Source organism: Macrosteles quadrilineatus, unplaced genomic scaffold, assembly GCF_028750875.1.
Source record: "Macrosteles quadrilineatus isolate MER2022 unplaced genomic scaffold, UCM_ALF_1.0 Scaffold_5__1_contigs__length_97177068, whole genome shotgun sequence".
NCBI classification, from domain to species: domain Eukaryota; kingdom Metazoa; phylum Arthropoda; class Insecta; order Hemiptera; family Cicadellidae; genus Macrosteles; species Macrosteles quadrilineatus.
The window spans coordinates 51,018,075-51,040,099 of NW_026542598.1; the positions used below are offsets into that span (position 1 = coordinate 51,018,075).

Genomic DNA, 22,025 nt, shown 5'->3' on the forward strand with positions numbered 1-22,025 from the left:
ACCGACCCGGCCGTCCTAATCCCTCAGCCGCCCCCAGCTTTGGCGCGGAGTATAACTGTATAAGAAAAGTGTATATGTATCTATTTAATAAGTAGTTTAATAGGGGCAGCAATACATAATTATCTAATACTGTGAATCCCCTCAGGCCATTTAACATTTTGACCAACTAGATTTGACCCTGGTTAGTTAAATTAGTAGGAGTAGGCTATACTGTAGGATCTGAACTTTTTAAATAATTGAAATATTTCTGTCATAATATTAAACTCTAGACATTTGTATCCACCTCAAGTATAGAGCATATATTGATTCAGACTTTTATCTATTCAGCTTAGTCAAGCCCGAGGTCCTGTTTGAGCTTGTGACGCTGATTGTGACAGAACCCCCGGAGGAGCTGCCAGAAGCTGAACGTTACAAACACTCCAACATTGCCTGTGAACTCCTCACCACCGACATTCCTTCCTTCACGGAGAACCTAGTAAAAGACGCTACTCTCCTTGCCAAGCTTTATTCATTCCTAGAAACTGATCCTCCGCTTAACCCGCTTCTCGCTTCATTCTTCAGCCGGACAATGGGAGTCCTTGTGGCACGCAGGACGGAACAGGTAAGAAGATAAACATAATTTGATTTTTTTCATATTATCTAGAGCTCTTGGATTTCCCTGATATCCCACAAAACTCCCCAGTATTTTCCTGATGTTTCTTAACACCCATAGAATTTTATCTTTTAGTCCCCCCAGTAAAAAAAGTTACTCTTCTAGTATTTTAACAAGGAAGTGATAAATTCTCTGGACTACGAGATATTTTAAAGTTGATATGGGTAAGTTTTTTTATGAGTTAGCAGGGTTAACACCAGCCATGAAAACCTTGAAAAGCTTGAATTATGCATGCATTCTTGAGACCATGAAAAAAGACATGGATTATCCATGGATTTCTCAATTGGACCATGAATTTTCAAAATCAGGAACAATAATTATTCAACCAGTACCATTAAATTTTCCAAATAAAAAATATTTTATATTTAAAAACAGTTCATAGAAACGAACACCATGAAAATACTGTGTGGAGATGATTATTTAACATGTTTCACGATCAGAAACAATTGCTTATTTCATTCCAAGTCATTCAAAGATGCTGATGTCAGCCGAGACTTCCTGAGGACTGTATATGGTTCGAAAAATCATTAGTAGGCCAACCCCTGCGTATGAAAAAGGGGTATGGGGACTTAAACAAGGCCACACTTTAAATAACAAAAACAGAAGTTTTAGACCATGCACGGAATTGAAACGGGGTGCGCAATAAAACCGAATTTCCGACTCTGACCTGGCTGATTTTTTAGTTTTTGGATAAAACCATCATATCTTAGTACGTCGTGAATAAGATAAACCAGAATGCACATTTTATGACAATTATGTAGGGGGATAAAACTGGATGAAACAGGACTTTTTTGGCTGGGTGAGTGGGATTTTTATTTTATTCCGGTGGAAAGACTGAATTAGACCTAGTCTTAATATATTTTACAATTCTTCTTGTTTATAATGTTTATAAATCACTCTAAAAAAGTTGTATATTAAATATGAAAGGTTTTTCAAAAGTAACACGTAGGTAAAGAAACTGCCTCTTTAACTTCAGTTTATGAAATCAGCAAAACTCAATTGTGTTGAAATTGTATAAGCGCATCGACCATGAATTCTTTGTAAACTACCAATGAAAACCATGAATTCTGCATGAATTTTACCATCCCACTGTGGTGGCAACCCTGGTTAGGCATAACTTAGGTTAATGGTAGTACCCCACTAATCCCTCATTTACTGAATTATGGTCAGGACAGTGAAAAGGTTGGATTATCCAAGGAGCACTTTAGATAAGTAATTGAGGCTCGCAGTAGGGAGGCGCTCAGTATTTTGCCAGGATCGTGGGATACGACGGTAATTTTTCCTATACTGCAGGAGATATTCAAGAGTTTGCCAGAAAAAACTTGTTGTCAATTTTCCAATATGCTAGTTATTAAAGAACAAACATGTTTTTTATGATACAAAATCTTTTATTTTAAGAAATTACATTAGCTAAGTTGAACAACTTTACCAACATTTTACTGTTTTAGAATTGGTACTCGTACCAGTTTACGTGTCTGCAAGTCCTTGAGTTTCTTAAGACAAAGGAAGGCAGTGTGTCAATGCTTCTGAAGCACCTTGGCACTTCGGCTATCATGGACCTCACTCTCAAACTGGTCACTCAAGTTGAGGGCGATGAAATGAAACTGAACATACTGAATGTGAGTAGGCCTAGTTGATTTAGTAATTTTTCAATTTACTTTGATGTACCGTAGGTCAGTTTGTAAATCTTACAAGCTGATAGTTTATTTAAGTTATGGAAATATCTCTCATGACTACTCTTTGAATACAGAAGCTAAGCAGTTGTGCAATAATTCAATAATTCTTCCCTAAGGAATAATAATAATAGGGAAATATTCTGTACACATTAGAGTTGGTTGTTTCAAAGAATAATTGACAGTAAGGCTGCAATTTTGTTTGTGTACATGTACATCTGTTAAACTGTACAATAACATGTGAGTTACCTGCAACAGACTCTCTCCTTAAATAATATCCTCCAAGTTTTTTCAGAAATTGTATACCGGTATATATGGAGACGGTTGTAATAATGATCTCATCATTTCTATCCTAGCTTAGTCCAGCCCTAACCTCTCGTTCCTGTCCAATCCTCTATTTTTAATAGTAAAGTAGCGTGTAGTGGGTTATTTGTTGGGTTTGCATTGCATATAAGAATCTGTTGGCTCTCCACATACAGACTGTCCAATCCACTATGACACCATCCCATAGTGGTCCCGCTCAATGAACCTTCAATTTGTAATTTCTGATTTTGTTTTTCGGACACTTAATTCTTTCCCACAAAACCTGAATGAATTTTGGCATTCAGCGTGCCAAAAACTGTAATTAGACATATAAAAATCTAATTATTAATTTATGGAAATATATGAAATTTTTGTCCAATATTGTGACTCCTCGTTTGTATATTTTTCAGTTTTTGGCGGCTCAAGGACTTGTGGAGATGCTGATAGAATCGTTGTCTCCCGAGGCAGAACCAAGTTCTAACTTCAATGCAGCTTTGCTGCTGTCAGACATCATCATCAAGTCAAGAGAGTCAGGTTTTGAGAACAAATCTGAGCTAGACCCTATTCTCTCCTGTCTTGAGTCGTAAGTCGATGTTAAATGGTTATGTTATAAAAGGAAGTGATTAGATCATTTAAATTGAAAGTTACAGTGTCATTAGTGCCCTATTTTAAACTGTTGATAGGTTAATCATCTGCAGCATTATAGGATATAAAAACATATTATATATTTCTTCATTTACAATGTTTCTTGATTTTACATTTAGACATGGATGCTAATTTAAAATATTCAGGATTAACTTAAAATTATAATTAGATGACTTCTCACAAAGCACAAAGGGTTCAGTTTAAATATGGGCTGTTTTTTAGACCTATTCATAAACTGCCAACAGTTCAAATATGTTCAGCATTAAGATTTAACAAGAAAACATCTTATTTGATACCAAAAGACACTATGCAAGTTGTAGACCTAAGCCTTCACAATTGACACATATTTTCTCCTATTAGCTTGTTTTATCATCCCCAACAACCTTTATCATGGGTAAGCGATGGGAGTTTACCTATGATATTTTATAGGGGAAATCACAAAAGTTGCAATAAGTTTTGAACCACAATTTTTACAGCAATGCTGGGTTGCACTATATTGTTTGGACCATAACATACTAATTTTAATTGAGACCAGAATTTAATCCAACACTTGTGTATGGGACCAGGGAGGTGTTGAGTAACGGTACTATTTTTTTTTTTTTTTTTTTTTTTTTTTTTTTTTTTTTGAGCGTAGCGATTTGGGATCAACTTCAATGCAACAAATAGAGAAACATCACTCAATAACGGCTGAACGCATTTCAGCCAAACTTAACAAAATTACTTAGACTAATAGTGAGATGGTTTTTAAACAAACAAATCTCAATTAGATAATGCTAATGCAATTTAAAACGAACTTAAAATTTCCAAATTTTAACATTAGGCTTATGGGACAAAAGTAGCCATATGACAGTTTTTTGTTTAGAAAAAAAAATGTAAACAAGAGAACCATTACGGTATTTCTGAACTTTCTAGACTTTTCTTTTAAACGTTTTTAAACCATTCCTATGATTTTAATAAACAAGAAAATGCCGTTAAAACATTTTTTTAAGGCGCGAAATTCACTGAAAATCGAGAAAATATACGGAACTACTTTCTCAATGCGCGGATCATAAACAAGGAGCGGAGGGATACGGAACAGTGACTACTTTCTTTGGAACCTATTTGTGTTGCCAGCTGATTAAAAACAGCCAATGTTAGAAATCAGGATTTAATAAGCGATATATCGAACCACATTGAAATCGATATTTGATCCGATAATACATCACAGGTTATATTATGTTGAACTCGCCTTTGGCTCGGTTATATTATGTTGAATTACATCGACGGTGCAGTAAGTTATTAGACCTATTAATGAAACGCAGATTGAACACTGATCTAATCTAGGCATGTGGGGAAGGTAGCAAAGAAAGCTGAGTTTAACCGATTGCAGGGGTTGAAATGAAGACCAATGTTTATGTTGCACAGTTGAATTTAAATGTCAAATTTCCCCTCCTGTTGTAATACTTTAATACTAGTTTTTTTAATAGTTACTGTTGTTTTTATACTTTAATATAGCCTACTTTAACCGATTGTAAGGGTGAAAAATGCAGTCCAATGTTTTTGTTGTAGGTTACAGAGTTGAATTTGAATGTTAAATTTCCTTTCTCTTTTTTATACTTTAATGCCCTTTTTGGATGTTAATACCAGATTCCAACTACTGTAGTATTTTCCTGGTCAAAACTACCATAATGCACTTTTGGAAGAGGTATCTGAATAACAAGATGTAGTAAAACCAAATCTGAATTATTATAATTTTAATCAATAAAACCAGCATTAGTACATCTATTGACTTTTTTACATTTAGTTACTTATACAAATATCAAATCAAGTTTATTCCGCTCAACTGGCTTTCACCTCTGAAAGCAACCCTAGTTTAGGGTGAGGAGGGAAAATGCTTTTACGCACACAGGTAGCCAGCCTGTAGTGTGAGACTCCTGAGTTTATCACAGACTACTCACTAAAAAACCCCCTCTACTCTGTTGGACACAGACCTGGAATTGTTTGTCACATTACTTCAAGTCAGGCCAACATGTGACCTAAGCCCACAGGGCTCGCACCGTTTCTGGCATTATTTATTTTTTGACCTACACCGCATCCCGGTCGAGGTCAAGCTTCTTGGCGCGGAGAACACCCTGGATGTAAAGTGACACACAGGTCCAATTGTCCTCACCCTCCATCATCATCGGTATGACCGTGTCCACCGACAGCAGTCCTACGAACTGTTGAGCCTCTAGGCGGGGCCTTTCCCAATGCTGGCAGTGGAAGAAAGTGTGTTCCACGTCATCGGGAATGCCTGGGCAGTATATGCAATCGGGTGACACGGCTTTGCCCATCCTGAACAAGTACGACCGGAAAAAGCCGTGACCCGTCAGAAATTGGGTGAGGTAGAAGTTCACCTCTCCGCACCGCCGATTAACCCAAGGTTGGACCTGTTGTATCAGTCGCCTGGTCCAGAGCCCCCTTGTCTCCTGTTCCCAGCTCTCCTGCCACAGCTGGAAGGTCCGGGTGCGTTCCTCAATACTTGCCTGGTCCTCCCCACGGCGCTGATAAATTGCCTTCCTCTCCGCCGCCAAAAGTTTGACGGGGATGACTCCAGCAACCACCAGGACGGCGGGTTCGGACACTGTTCGATAGGCAGATGCTACCCTTAGTGCTGCCTGACGCTGCACTCGGGCGAGCCGCATCCTATATACCTCCTTATTGAGAGCGTCTGCCCAGACCTCCGCACCGTACAGGAGCACTGACTGGACCGCAGACATCAACAGCCTTCTGCGGCTGGACCGTGGACCTCCGACATTGGCCATTAACCGACTAAGGGAAGAAACCATTTTAGCGGCCTTGTCCGCCGTACGGGTGATCTGGTCTCGCCAGCTGAGCTTGCTGTCCACCATGACCCCAAGGTACTTTGCAGCACGAGTGGTTTGGACTTCAACGTTCCCCACCATCAAAGGCACGATGGTGTCAATCCTCTTTTTAGTCAGAATGACAATCTCAGTTTTGCTCAGAGCGAGCGAGAGACCATGTTCTGCCATCCATGCGTTAATGGTTCGCATGACTCGATTTAGTTTCAGCTGGGCAAGCTCAATGCTACGTGCAGCTATTAAAGCCGCAACGTCATCTGCATACCCAACTAGGACAGTTTCCTCAGGCATCTTGGATCTCAAGAGGCTGTCGTAGGCGACGTTCCAGAGGTCCGGGCCCAGTATGGATCCTTGAGCAGCACCAGAAGTTACATCCATCGTCCTGGAGCCTTCTGTAGTGTCGTAAATGATGAGGCGGTACCGGAGGTAGTCCTCTATCATGCGCATGAGGTATGCCGGGACGTGGAAAGTGTTCTCCAGTGCGTCGAGCATATCGCACCACCTCGCGGAATTAAATGCGTTTCGCACATCAAGTGTTACAAGCAGCACAACCCGACGAGAATAGTTGTTAAACTCCTCAGCTCTCATTACGGCTCGCTTTACCTCCTCAATAGTGTCAACCGTTGACCGTCCCTTCCTGAAACCGTACTGACGAGGGGATAGATTCCCTGCAGCAACCACGGCTGAATTCAGTCGGGAACGGATCAACTTTTCCAAGACTTTCCCAGCAGTGTCCAACATACAGAGAGGTCTGTAAGAGGAGGGTAGGTCTGGGTTTCCTTTTCCCTTCCCCACGAGCACAAGCCTAGCTGTTTTCCAGCAGAAGGGAAACTTCCCCTCGGCCAGGCAGGCATTGTACGTGCTCAAAAGGATTTGTGGGTTTATTGAAAAGACTTTCTTCAGGGCCTCACCAGGTACCCCATCCGGTCCAGGAGCCTTGTTGTTCTTCAGGGACAGAACGGCCGCCTCCAACTCCTCGAGACTGAAAAGCGGTACGTCGTCCACTCTTCCGAACTCCCGCAATGGGCGCAGTGTGTGAGTCGGGAAAAGGGACTTTACGATCCTCTCCATAGAGGCCCCGTCCATAACGGAAGGTGGAGAGCGGGTGCCAAGCTTCTTGGTTACTATCTTGTAACCAAGGCCCCACGGATCGGAATCGACATCGTCCCTTAATTTCTCCCAGCAACTGCGTTTGCTCCGGTTAATGGCCCGGCGAAGAGACTTCCTAGCCACCTTGTAAGCGTCAGACTTAAGACGTCTATCTTCAGGTTCTCTGGCCCTGGTAGCAAGACGTCTGGCTCTCAATGCTGCCCGTCGTAGTTCTGCGATCTCGGTTGTCCACCAGTACACAGGTCGCTTATCGCACCGGGATCTCCTGCGGGGCATTGACTCTTCGCAGGCCGAGACTATCAGCCTCATCAATGATGTAACTGATGTCTCTGCGTGAGCCACGCCAGATGCAGCAGGTACCACTGGCTCTCCCCGTAGTATGACTTCGGCGAATTTGGCCACGTCCAGCTTTTTGGTGTTCCACCGAACGGGCACCTGCCGAGACACGGTAGCTTGTCTCTGATGACTATCCATGACATCAAAAATGATGTACTGGTGGTCACTGGCCGAATAATCCTCTAGGACTCTCCAGGCTCGTATCCTCGGCAAGAGGGACTCAGATGCAAGCGTGATGTCTGGGATCGTTCCCCTCATTCCGGGACGCTGGAAAGTTGGCGTGTTGCCCTCGTTTATGACAACAAGTCCAGCCCTGGCAGCAAAGTCCAGGATGTACTTCCCCCGGGAATTAGTGAGAGTCATTCCCCACTCGACAGCCCTAGCATTGAAATCCCCCGCCACGACAACGTGCCCGGCGGTATCGCGCACGCTCTCTTCCAGGCGGTCTATCTTTCCACGAAAGTCACGGATAGCCTCGTTGGGAGTGAGGTATACACTAAAGTAAGTGACATCCCCGCACCGGACCCAAACGAATCCTCGGCCCTTCGCGTGACTCCTTACCTGCACTTTAGCTGTATTACGAACCCAGAACGCAGCAGTACCAAGTGTATCGGGAAACCAAAGAGATGGGTCCCTGTCCCGGTACTGGTACTGTTCGCTGACCAAGAGCGCGTCAACACCGTGTTCGAGGGCAAGCTGACTGAGAAGCGCGTCAGCCGTCCTGGATCGATCTACATTGCACTGGAGGATCCTTATCTTCGTGGTTGGGCTTTCGCTTGTTGTAGTGCGCCTTTAAATGCACTGCACTGCCCAGACCCAGCTATATGTTTAGCGTTTTTATCATTGAGGCCTTTCTCCTTACAGAGGAAACAGGTCTCAACTTTACAGTCCCTACGAGTGTGACCCACCTCCCCGCATCGAAGGCAGTTCTTGCCTCGGTCGGGCCCTTCGCAGTTTCGGGAGGAATGGCCGAAATCAAGGCATTTAAAACACCTCGTTACTTCCACCCTCCGTCTCAACCTGCAATTAACCCATCCAACCCTCAAATGCTGGAGTGCCAAAACCTTACTGGCGTTTGCGTCTGCCATTTCGGCGACCGCCATCCGCTGTTGACTCCGGTTTGGTTTCGTGAGCCACACCCTCAGACTAGCCGTTTGTCCGGCAAGCTCGGGGACAGCTTTTTTTAGGGCATCAATGACGTCATCCTCCGTTGACACACAATCCATATCCCGAACCTCGACGGACGTCTTGGGTTCGAGAGCACGAACGGTGCCCTGACCTTCCACAGCTGCCTTTAGTTCGGCAGCAAAGGCGGCTTTATCTTTAGACTTACCCAGTTCGAGGAGGACGTCCCCGTCCCGGGTTTGTCTAATCGACCGTACAACCGTGTCGGTTTGCTCTGGCTTAGCCTTGGCCTTGATAACACCCAAGACTTCGGCGAATGATCTTCCCTCCAAAGGCTTGACCAAAATTGCCTCAGTCCTGGGCTTTTTGGGCCGCGACTTTTTAGCGAGTGCCGAGCCAGGCACAGCTTGGGCCACGCCGGTCGACTGCGCCCTCACTGCCACATATGTCTTGGAGCCGACTTCCGCGTGCCTCAATTTCCTCTTCTCCTTTTTCGTAAGGCGCTTTTCCCACACAGTCCCAGATGGTGTTTCTACGACTGACCCCTTTCGGGAGCTACCCTCAATGGGTGTCGCAGGTTGCTGTGGCTGTTGAGGTTTCGCTGGAGCGGCAACTACGTCAGAGAAGGACCTAGAAGTCTGGGTCGCCTTGACCTTAACTTTAGGCTTTGCTGTCTGAACAACCTCTTCTCTTTTTGGAGGGCTTTCTGATGTAGGCCTCCTGCGTTTCTTGGAAGGTCGCGCATTGTCGTCAGGTAGGGACACCACCTTCTCGGCGATCCTTTCCATGGCCGCCTTGCTCACCAGCCGGCAGGCGAAGACAAAACCAAGGTCGTCCTCGAGCTTAGCCATACCATTTTTAACCACTCCTCTCTGCGTCTTAAAGGTTTCAAGCATTGCCTTTATGGTCTGCTCCATGTTTCGAAGCCGGTTTTCAATGTCATTTTCTGCGTCGAGATATTGCTGACGCAGAAGTACCATTCCCGACACTTCCAAATCTAACGCTGTTGTTAGGGATTCCTCCGGCATCCCTTCACCAGACTTAGAGGGTGGTCCACCGTTTCCTTCTCCACTTGTCAAGGGAGATCCCAAAGTCAAGTCTTTTGTACACCTGAAAGATGCAGGTGGAGGGGACGTCTTCACGCCTTTCAATGTTGGCGATCTCTGGACCTTGGAGCTTCGCCCAAAAGGGTCTCGCTCTACTTCCGACTTCTTTTCTTGCTCATTTGAGCTACTTATTAAAGATGTGTTCAGGGTATTTGTTATAAAAGCCATCTTGTGTTTACCAGCGCATCGTGCGGCAAGGGGCGGCCCGGAATAGTCAGGAACGGGTATACCCTCGGGGACAGCGCCCCTATCCCAGTTCCCCGAGGCCCAACCTCCGTTTTCCCAGCACCGGATACCTGACGTGCCGGGGGTCACCCGTCACAATGTAGAGCCCGACCTCTACATCCATGCCGCACTCCCTGACCAAGGACCGAAGTGGCTGGTTTCTCACGACTCACTGAGAATACCCATCGGCAGTGCAGAGCACACATCAACCCCTGCAAACACAACAGGGGCACTCCCAAGGACTCCCAGTGAGAGCGTCGGTCACCCTTTTAGTCGCCTCTTACGACAAGCCCGGGAAGGCTGCGGTTCTATTCTAACCTCGAAACCGCAGGGGGGAGTAACGGTACTATAAACGTCAGATAACTGAAAATAATACTAAATTTAGTTCTGCAAAAAAGGACTGGATACCACATCTGGAAAACACATGTCCCCTACCCCTGTTAAAATATAATTCAGGTATTGCACCAACATCCTGGAGTGTGGCAGATTATTGAGTGTCGGATCACATAATTTTCATAATCGGAACTACTAGAGCTGTAGAAGCATAGGCAATAATGTAGATGATGTGTTTTTGTAGAAGTGAGACAATAAAGAAGATACTAGAAGTGATGTTTAGCGGAGGACGGAAAGAGAGCAGCTTGATAGGAGGTATTGCCGTGTTACTGACCTTGCTGGAGCCCATCAAACTGGTGTAAGTACATTGCATTCTCCATACAGTGTAACCACTCAACTGTGATCACTTTGAATCTGTGAACTTTGTAAATTGAAAAAAATATCATATAAACATTTCTTAAATAGGCCGAGCTGCTCTAGTCTGGAATTTTTTGTTTCTAACACTAATTTTGTTAGGTATTGAATTCGGGGTGTGTGTTGTGTTGAATCAGTTTAGACTAATAAATGTCGTATTCAGTTTTTGATTAAACTTTTTATCAAACAAAAATAGTATGACCTAACTTTAAATCAGGGATTTCAGCTAACCGGGAAACCAAAAAAAGTTAATAAATTTTGTATGGACAGAGAATTTTGAAAAAAAATGTAATCGCCTATGATTGATCATCCTTTTTTAACAGTGTTTTGTTTAGTATGAAAATGGTCATTGCGGATAATGATCCCGATGTAACTTTGCCATTGAATTCGATTTTGCTTTTGGACACAGAACTTCATGTAAGCAAATCTTTTACCTTGTATGTTACAGAGGCGCTGGTAGCCTGGACTCTGGTGGGCTTGCTCTCAACTACGGTGGAGAGGGGGGAGGGGGTGGAGCACCAGGGGAGTCCCCTGCCCCCTCCCCTCCACCACCTGTCACTCTCTCTACAACTGAGGCTATCATTCCTTACTTGACACAATTCCATGATCTCCTACTCAACCCACCTCAGGTAAGTGCAAAACTTGCATTCATGTTAAAACTAGGGGTTGGCACGTAGAGGTTTTGAGCAACTGCTTGCAGTATGGAGTGTAGTTATACTTAAAAGTAAATATATACATGTAAATATGTACATGTTTTTTACTAACTGTTAACCCTTACTGCGCTACAGATATGTCGGGTGGCCTTGACTGTAACGCTACATATACCTAAAAAATATATTTTCCCAAAAGTCAAAGCTGAATATTTTTTTTTTAATTATAACAATATAACCAACGTAATAAGCCAATATAATAGGTAGCGAAAGTAGCAGAGAACAAAGTTTTCTGTGGAGTCTGCGAGTTAACCAAACACTTGCGAGTTAGTTCCTCCTCAGCGCTGGCGTCTCTCATAGCAGAGACCGGCAAGTGTAGGGCGCCGCCATTTTGAATAATCAGAGGGCGGGGAACGTTATTATTCGGCAAAACTGGGAACTACAAGGACCAGCCAATGCACTCTTGTATTAAAGGCGAGTATAGTCGTCTATGGCGTTTTGAGCAAAGGGAATTTCGGCGAGTATATTCGTCTACAGCGCGGTAAGGGTTAAACATTATTTTGTAAAACTATGGAAACATTAAGAGACTATGATGATGTTAATGTGGGCATACACTAAACATTAAACATCGATCAAGCTGTTGATAGCCCTTAAATATTCATTCATAACTGCAGTGCTAATCCAGAATATGTGATGGTCCGGCACCACTATAAAGGTCTAATAGTATATTTCATCACTAGGGCCTAAAAGTGACTCTTTTTGACCCGAGGTAAAGTTTTACGAAAATGAGCGAGGGTTAAAAAGGCACTTTTTGCCTGTGTGGTGAACTATATTTTTTGTCATTGTATCATTAATTAACAAACTAAGCTAGGAAACAAAATATTTGAATCTAAAGATAACCTCTCAAAACGACGTCCAGCTTGTTTTTTAATACTGCTAATGCAAATAAGCACCTGGTTCGTAAGTGATTCAATCATTTTGTCTATTACAATCGTGTTGTGTTACAGTACATTATACCATCGATATGTCAAGCGATCGACAACAATAGAACCTTACCTAATAAATCAATCGATAAATAACTTCGACCGATACGATTGCCACAATTGAAATTTACAACTGTTTACAACAGCTGATTTTTACTCCCTAGAGAGTAAAAATTCTACTCTAGACCCACAACGCATGCATTAAAAACGGCTGTCATTGCTGCAGTATGACGAAAACAAATTTTTTGGAATGCTGATTCAAGCCGTATTAGTTTAAGTCAGGCTTTAAGTCTGTTGCATTTAGCTGAATCGGGGAGATTCGTTATTATTTTTAGCATTTTCTTTCCCTAATAAAATAAGAGAAAGCACAATAAAACGTGGTATAATGGTCAGCCAACGATTTCCTTTTTGACATGTTAAAATTAAAGGTAATCTCACAATACTAGCTTGAGCTAAACTAAGAAGGTGTTCACTCGTTCAGTAAATCCAACATTTTCATTCATCTGGCCCCACAATGTATCATTTACCAACCTAAAAAAAAAATCATTTATAAGCCTGTATTTATTTTAACTCTAAAGCAACCTCAGATAACTTGAGGGCTCGGATAATCGAGAGTGTATTGTATGGATCGTATTGTGTTGTAGAAGCCAGCAGTGAAGATGACCTGTGGACAGGTAGACCCCCCACTAGGCAACACCAGACTGAACGTCATCAAACTGTTGGTGGCCCTCATAGCCACTCATAACCAACAAGTGGCTGAACAATTGGTGGCTTTGGACACCATACAAGTGCTCTTGGTGAGTTAAGATAAAAGTTGTTAATGACAACAAAGAGCAATAAATTCAAGCATCTTGCAAATTTAATATTTGTAACAATTTTATATTTCCATCTTAAATACCGCTTTATTTGGCTAAACTCTGAATACCTCTATGTTATTTTATTTCCCCCACCTTTTTGTGGTGGTGATTGTAGCATACTGGGGAGGAGGTTACGTGTTGAATGAATGTTATTTTTCAGGACATGTTCTTCAGATATAGCTGGAACAATTTTCTCCACACCCAAGTTGAGAAGTGCCTAACCACTGCCATGCTAGTGGACCCCTCCCCTACAGACGTCCCAGCAGACAACTTGCTGCTTCACAATGTATGTAGTCCTGCCTGAGTTGGTAATTTGTTGTACGTTTCTGAGGGAACCAGAACTAAACTTCCTATCCGCCAACTATGGATAGCATATTGTCTGAGTTATTGCTGTTTGTGGAATGGTAAAACTTAGTTTTAAGGTTAATGATCGTCAAGTTAAGAATTTAAATCCAAATCCTTAACATGTTGTCTTGAATCTCAAGCAAAAAAAAAAAATATAATAAAAATACTTTTCCTACAAGTTACCCGACGAAGTGGGCTTCCTTGAACTGATTATAGTACATAAAGCTGCTAATTGCTGCATTTACTTATTTTGTTTCACACTCTTTAGTTTGTTGCACAGTTTTAGCTTCGTCGCACACCAGTATTCCAACCAAACAACACAAAACAGTGTGCTTTTATTAAACACTTAATCCGTGTCCACTAGGAAATATGTTGGAAACACATAAAGATACCTCGACTACGATCAGCTGGTACAGCTACCCATTTCGTTCAATGTGATTTAACCTCTAACCTAAAAACAAAAACTGTTGTACAGTGTTTGAAAGACTAATTATTTATATTATTTTTAGTAACTGTAGGAAAAATATAATATTGTGTAACACGAGTGCAAACTGCCTTTGCTGCACTTGAGAAACTTTCCTCCATTCTAAAAAAAATTTAACATTTTTAAACATTTCTCTCATGTTCAGCAAAATGCCACTTCGCCCACTAATTTACACAAATAACTATTGTAGCATAGTTAGTGGGTCTCTCGTCAAAATCGAACAAGCCGTTCCGGAGGTGTGATATCGTAAACTCGAGTCTACATAATTTTTGCACCGACAGTAGTTCTAAGTTTTTGTTGTGTGGCCAATAGACTGCAGCAGTGTGATTAGTAATTAATTGTTATTTTAGTATAGGTTTGGAGATAGGCCTATGTATCCATAGGTCTTTCCATTTTCCAGAACTTATCATAAGATCAGAACACCTAGCTTTGTTAAATGTTTGGTCAGAATAGAACATTATATCACTTCATTTGTTGTTTTCTTACAGATTTTTATCAAGTGCCGCCTGTTAAACAGGATTATTGAAGCTTGGAAAGAGAATGAAGTTGAACAGTAAGTTTCTCTACAACAAATTTATATACATTTTATACTTAAAACATTTATATACGTAGTGGATAAATGGTGGTTTAATCGAGACATAACAGGAAAAGCCATGTGCTCCTTTTATTTAGATATTGCTTCACAAACATAACAAAATTTAAATGTCATATCACGATGGTACAGTCATGCAAATATGGTACAGGCCTAGTGAAAAACATCTTAATTCAGAATAAATATCCTTAACAAACAAACAAACACACAAACTTTCACATTTATAATATTAGTAAGATTATCATGTAAAGTCCTGTTGTTAAGATCCATTGTATCTAAATGAACTAATTAACGACACACAAAACCAAACTATTATTTATTGTTGTTGACTCGGTAGCAAACACAAAAACAATAATAAAACATCAGCTGATTGAACAATGATAAAATTGAAATCATTACACCCACAGGTCCAAACAAGGTGGCTGCAGGAAAGGTTATATGGGTCACCTGACCAGATTGTCCTTCACCATAAACTCCTACTGGGACAAGGGGCTAGGGACATTCATCAAGACCAACGTCCCCGAGGACCAGCTGACTGCCTGGCAGGAGTTTACTGATGGAGAACTGGCTGAGATCAAGGCCCAACGTGAGATTCCTCTGGTAATACAATCCGGCTCTGTTTGTGTGTGTTTTTGTAACTTAAAGTTGTGAAGTTGATAAATATGTTGAGGGAAATAGCTATTCTATTCACCAAGTAGACTATAAATAGACTTGAGGATTTCTGAGGATTTGTAGAAAATGGAACACAAAAAGGACACTATGCAAAGAAACTGAAGTTTTTCATAGTCTCCGACAAAATTTTTAACAAAGGAGAATTATATTACCAATTGAGGCAAGGCTATTTACCTAAATGTAGACAAAGAATAATGTAGAATGGAGTGAGATACCTTGTGTAGCTGACTACCTTCGTGTATCTTTAGCCCTGGCTAGTTAATAAAAGCCCAATGAGCATTCAAGGACAGCTAGGTCTAGTTTTGAACCTTCACAAAAGCTAATGAATTTTCTCAGGATCAAACTCGAGACCTGATTAGTAGGTGGGTTCTACAACCACCTATCTACAATGTTGAATCCCTTATATTTTTTGTTACATACAGTCTATATCAAACTTAAAATAGATTACTTAACTTTTTAGAGAAACCAAATTCAGATCTTGATATAGCTTGTATAACCCAAGATTTTTAGTTGGCCAATGATATATGACAGCTAAAGTAATTTTATATTACGTTTGAAGTTTCGAGCTTTGATTTGATTTCCAAAAATAATGTTGCTGATGTTTTATAAATTCTCTTCAACTCTGAACATTGTCATTGCAGGGAGGTAAACACCCAGCGCAATCCACCTCTGAAGACGACGAGAAAAACTTCCGCAACATTCCTTTCCAGCAAGACACCCAACTCCAACAGGTTTGTTGGTTTTATTACATTTTTTGTAAAAGTTATTTCTACATTTTTGATGTTACTAACGGATATTTTTTCATTACGAACAAATTCTCTTAGTTCTGCTTTAACTTTGTGGAATAGTATGATAACGTTTCTCTATAACTTTGACATTCCTAGCTGCGGTACTTGCCTGGTTAGCAAACTACATGTTGAATTCTATAACAATATTGTTTATTCAAATACATAATATATCAATAATTGGTTTGTTTGATCACAGCTTTACACCGAGTACCAAACCCAACAGATGTCATCACAGTTCATTGAGAACTTCGGATATCATGAGTCGGAGTTCAATGACCCTGAGGATAATATGGGGTGAGATAACGAGTTACTTACATGTTGTTCCTCTGTTTAAGTTTAAGCCAGTTCTAGAATAAAAATTAACATAATTGAATTGAGCCATGGACAGAATGCGTTGATGTTACTCTTTGTTACTATTGATGTTGAGAGTGCTACTGATTTAGAATATTCTACTTTTTTAACCAAGCAATTGTAGTAAAGGATATTTACAGTAACATCCACCATTACTTCAACAAAAACGAAAGTATGAAAATATAATTTTACACTGTAGCCCACTCTAGTGAGAAGCTCATTCAACTATCCGAAAGTCAATTACATTACAAGGGGCAGTCAGTCGTACTTTGTGTTTACAATGGTACTCAGCTAGAGGGGTGCTAGTAGCACGATCGTTGGTCTGAGCTTATCCTAGCCTTAACGCTAGAGTTTGATTGAACATAGAGTCAGAAAGTTGAGCCGAGCAGACCTTTTACTCACACGATGTTATAGCTGTTGCAAATAGCGTTTATGGCATTCATGTGTGACGCCAAAATTCTAGGGGAGGAATAAACTAGTATTCACCAAGTCAGGCTAGGCCTACCCCTAGAACTGGCCGCACTCAAATTTCTTCCCCGGAGTGCTCAGAAGGAGCTTAGAAAAATCCAGTGGTCGATATGAAGTTGCCACGGCTTTGACTGATCACATTATTAATTTTTTAATCGAAGGCTCAGAGCTCTAGAAGCGCTCAGGAAATCCTGCAGACGCCCAGTTCTAGCTATATCAGACTATATCATCCCAGCCTTTGTAAAAGTGTTTTGGTGAATTTCTGAATTTTGCCTAACTTTTAGAATGACTCTGTAGGGCCGACGAGTATTCAATCTTAAGCCAATGTGATATAAATACCCGTATCGAACTTTAAAATAATTAACTAAAGGCCTAGGTAAATAATATGGAACAGCCTATAACGTAAAAACAATTCCTACAGAGTCGTCGGGGCCTAATTAATATAACTGGACGGATAATTTAACGTGATAGGCTAAAAATAGATGTAATATTAATAATCCTAGCTGATTGTCAAATCGGCCTACTCCCAGACTTGGTTCTTTCACCTGCCAAAGACGGGGTTTAGAACACAGACGACAATTCTCGGGGGTATCAAAACGGTGAATTAATTAGAATAAACGTACGTAATAATCGTTCCTAGAAATCGTAATTTTGAAACTAATTGATTTAAATCAAACTAAATGATAATCACCGCTAGTCACTGGCAGGCAGGAACTGGCGGGTCTAGAATCAAGTCGGCAAAATTTAAGTTATTAAATTAAGTTATTGAAAATTGAATTTGGAAACGGGGATGCGAATATTAAAAGTACATCGTATATCGTATATAGTCGTATATCGTAGCAATGTGATTAACTAATATAGCTAACCTTCGGTAAACGAATTATCGATGATCGTCAGATCGTGCAAGCTTGGGTAACGGGCGAATGTAACGACGAAGTTACTTCGAAGACGGCATACGAACAAATAAACATGTCTTGGAGTAAAATCCTTCGTTCTTGCCCGCTCGAGGCTTACGCACTCAAGCGGCGAACTTAAGTACTACTGGACAACAGCTGATCGAATATTCACTTGTTGAGCTGGTCTAGTTTTCGTCTGTGTCTGTCAACAAACAAACACCAGTTTTGGGGTTATGTCGTCGTCGTCGGTGATAAATATTTGTAAAATCGGTCGGTTAACTTTATTTGGTGAAATGGAGTGCTATTACAAATAAATATGCAGTTGTAGGTGTGTGTATGTACTAGGGATGGACGAGATTGGATTTTTAGTTCGAGACGAGATGAGACAAGATTTTTTATTTCTCATCAAATTTTGAGACGAGATCGAGACGGGATTTCTCTTCTCATTCACAACGGGAAATGCACGTTCAAAATTTTTACCTGATTTTGTAACATTGTTAGATGACTGCTTAAATACAAAAATAATGATAATAGGCAAGAATATTTACAATCTTTTATTAAAAAACATCAGCATAACATTTTGTTTTATTAATCACGCCTACGATTAGGAAACATAGTGATATCAGTTAGGATAGAGTTCAACTTATCCTAAAATAAAATAAATCATAAAATAAAAGCAATATTAATTTTTATAAAATAGTTACTTGTTTTGACTTTTTATAGTAATAAAACATTCCTTACATTGCTTACACTTAACAAAACTTCTCAAATGTTATTAAAGTAATATTATTCAAATAATTAAAGTAATATTTACATTTAAAGAATTAATTAAATAAGAACGCCTTCGCAGAGGAAACGCAACTACAACACGCTCCTGTATTGCGGGTATTGCATTGACTTTCTGCAGGCGTTTTTAATTTTTTTTTTTCTTCTCGTCTCGATAAAAATCTCAGCCAAAAACAAATCTCGTCTCGTTTAACGAGATTAAAAATTTCCCGAAAATTTCCCGAAATTTCGAGACTTGACCATCCCTAGTATGTACTTAACTGTAATTAAAAATAGGCCTACGTTCTTTGGCCCATAGCCCAAGCTATGGCCAACACATAGGCCTAGGATTAGGCTATTGTGGATAAAAATTAGGTAAGTTCTGGTGTTCATTTCTTCGTAGTACGTTTTACCCCCCTTCAAATTTGGTACCTTACACATGAACAACATTAATGAAAAAACACAAAAGATTGACTCAATCAAAAATCTCAGGCTCGCACTCTGGTTAAGATAATCTTAAAACCCTTCTAAGACTTTTTAAAGAGGTATGGAAATAAAAAAAAAAATGTCTTTTAGCGAATTTCCCCTATAGGGAATAAGCTATTACCGTAGTACTCATGGTAAGACCTGGACCCGGGACTGATTTACTTTTTCGTTTTGAGGTCCCTAGAGACCAAAAACACCATCCGTTCAAATTCATACATATATATATATTTATATATGTGTCCGTTAGCGCGATAACTCGAGCAAAAATCATCCGATTTTGATGAAGTTTGGTACAAACGTGTAAACCTACGTTTATTCAAACGAGTTCGCGAACCAGCATGATCGGACTATGGAAACAGGTGTCTATGGGGGGTTTTATGGGGCAAAAATGGGGTTTTCCCATTTTTGACCCTAAAAACTTGCATTTTCGTTCCAAACAATTTTGTAGAGCTTAAAAAAACAAATAATTTAGTATATTGAAGCGTTATTATGCGCCTAATGGTTACGGAGAAAATTTCAAAAAACTAAATTTAAAATTCCTATGTTATTCTTACGGAAAATAAGTAAACAGTTGTAAAGTGTGCTTGTTTATGATCATATTTTGATCAAATTTGGGAAATGCATTATTCCAGGGTGGCCAATTGAATATAATAATGGTGTGAATTTAGATCCACTTCCTTTAGCTTGTGGATCTGCCAAGAGGGTCGCCAAGTTGACCCGTGAACAAGGGGAGTCGAATAATAACGACTCAGTGAATTACGGTTCAACAATTTATTAATTTTTAAACAAAATAACCCTTTACACATATGCTAGCCTTAATTGTTATTAGTACCCAAAATTATGAAATGGTACATTACTCAAGACAGCAGGGGTGGGCTGGGCCATCTTAAGAATTAGCTGTACAAATTTTTACTCCCGTCTGCAAAACCATTAACACAAGCTTTAAATTAAAATAAAATTAAAATTACAAGACACCTGTTGGAAGAATTATAAAAGAGATAAAACATTGATTCGGATTTCTTATAAAGTGTTCAATACAAAAATCATTCATTGAGTTAAGTTACATTAAATTGAATAAAAATTTACGTTTGACCAGAACCTAATATTAAAGTTATATAATTCTCATTTTAAATTTATATAGCTCTCAAAACTCTTCTGTTGTTTTAATATTCAAGAAATTACAAACTCAAACAGGCTAACTGACCACACGTGGCAAACGAAATTTAACAGTTAATAAAGACTTGTACAAATTGGTTAATTATTTTTTTCAACTAAATTGTAGCACCTGAAAAAGCATTTTAAACATGAATATAAAAATCCTTAAACTAAATAAATGTAACACTTACATTATCACAGGAGCCATCCAAACTTGTAGCCAGCACCCCCACTAGTACAATGATATGATTTTAAAACCCAACGGACAGATAAGCACTGCCGACCTCGGCCACCGCAGGTGGCGCTAAGGGCGGGAAATTCAAATAAATTAAAATAGGCTTTAAAATTTCACAACACACTATGTACTGGCATAAAATTTTTCCCTGCTTTTTAAAATTTTACAAGCCTATAAAAAAATAAACTCACTTAGCTCATCTAAACATTACAAATTTTCATCTAATAAAACCAAACATAATTTATACATTTTCTCATTCAAAGAAATCAAAGTTTTCCGACGCAGGAGCGTCCGTTTGAATTACAACTACTTGGCGGGCAACAATCGCAATAGTTCTAGATTTCCTCGTTGCCGTCCGCCAGGGTACAGAGCGCTGCAATCGCTCGGTCTAACATATGACAGGTTACAACAATAATCAAGATAAGACAACTTAACTTTCACTCTGAAAAATACGGCAAACTGATCATAAAATAAAGTCAGACATTTTCATTTAGAACCTCTCAGAGCAAAGTATTACATTTCTTAACCTAAATACATGCTGTTAGTACCCAAAACTTACTTTAAACTAACTTTATATGACCTAGTATTCCTGAAACGAACCACAAAATTGTAGAAAAAGCTAAGTCAAACAAAATTTAACATTAAACTCTCATTTTCCTGTATATTCCCAAAAGTGCGCTTAAGGCGAAACCAAAATGGAGCATAATAATAATGTTTGTGTACATACAGTTGCAAAAATAACAAGTGTCAATGTTCAATGTGAAGTACCCTGTGTGTCCCGGGCCACGTAAGTACCAAGTGTGAAGTGTGAAACTAAATAAAAACAGAAAATGAGTGTGAACATTCGTACCACAGACGCGCTAACCTTTTGCTAATCCCATTCATAAAACATTCATCCCTATCGCTCACTGATTCATCCATGCTCGATCATTAACGAGAGTTTAATTTATTCGATTGATCATAAATAAGCCAACTTGACTCTAAAACCATTTGTTTACCTATTTATTTATTTTAGGTCATATTCAGTTGTGTCTGCCGTATTTAAAAATCCTTAACTGAAACATGATTTATCCCTAATTCTTATTCTAGACAGTAAAAATAAACAAAATCAAAAAATATGGAATTTCAATTCACTTGACAGGTTTATGATTCCTAACAAACAAGATACGGACAGTAGTATGAATCCATTCTCGTTATCAGTGCCCTAATTATCCTTCCAAACAATCACGGTCAACTTGTTCTCTACTGTTTCGTTTATCCTCAAACAAACCTTGAGTAAAACCTTATGTACAAATTCAAAATTGCAAATAAAATGTTCAGTCTGATTTAAAATTAATTACTAACATTACAGGTTTTTACCATACCATGCGTTAAATAAAAACATTTTATTTTTGAGAGGAATAAGGAATAATGGAAAAGAAGGGATCGTATTCTTCAATCTATTCTTCATTCCGTCTTCGTTTATCTTCATTTCCAGTCTTCATTGTAGTTCATCAACAATATAGGTACTTTTATGTTATAATCCATGTAATAACG

The 22,025-nt window shown here is 39.8% G+C and overlaps 1 protein-coding gene across 1 annotated transcript in view; it reads left to right on the top strand.

The window, feature by feature from the left end:
* LOC128995101 (serine/threonine-protein phosphatase 6 regulatory subunit 3-like) overlaps nt 1-22,025 on the top strand; it is a 62,609-nt gene that overhangs the window by 23,461 nt on the left and 17,123 nt on the right. The window contains exons 4-14 of the mRNA XM_054420000.1: nt 328-601; nt 2,101-2,271; nt 3,039-3,211; nt 10,593-10,706; nt 11,211-11,391; nt 13,040-13,192; nt 13,413-13,538; nt 14,570-14,634; nt 15,081-15,273; nt 15,987-16,076; nt 16,330-16,427. Coding sequence (XP_054275975.1) covers nt 328-601; nt 2,101-2,271; nt 3,039-3,211; nt 10,593-10,706; nt 11,211-11,391; nt 13,040-13,192; nt 13,413-13,538; nt 14,570-14,634; nt 15,081-15,273; nt 15,987-16,076; nt 16,330-16,427 — 1,638 coding nt within the window. The remainder of the gene's footprint in view (nt 1-327; nt 602-2,100; nt 2,272-3,038; nt 3,212-10,592; nt 10,707-11,210; nt 11,392-13,039; nt 13,193-13,412; nt 13,539-14,569; nt 14,635-15,080; nt 15,274-15,986; nt 16,077-16,329; nt 16,428-22,025) is intronic.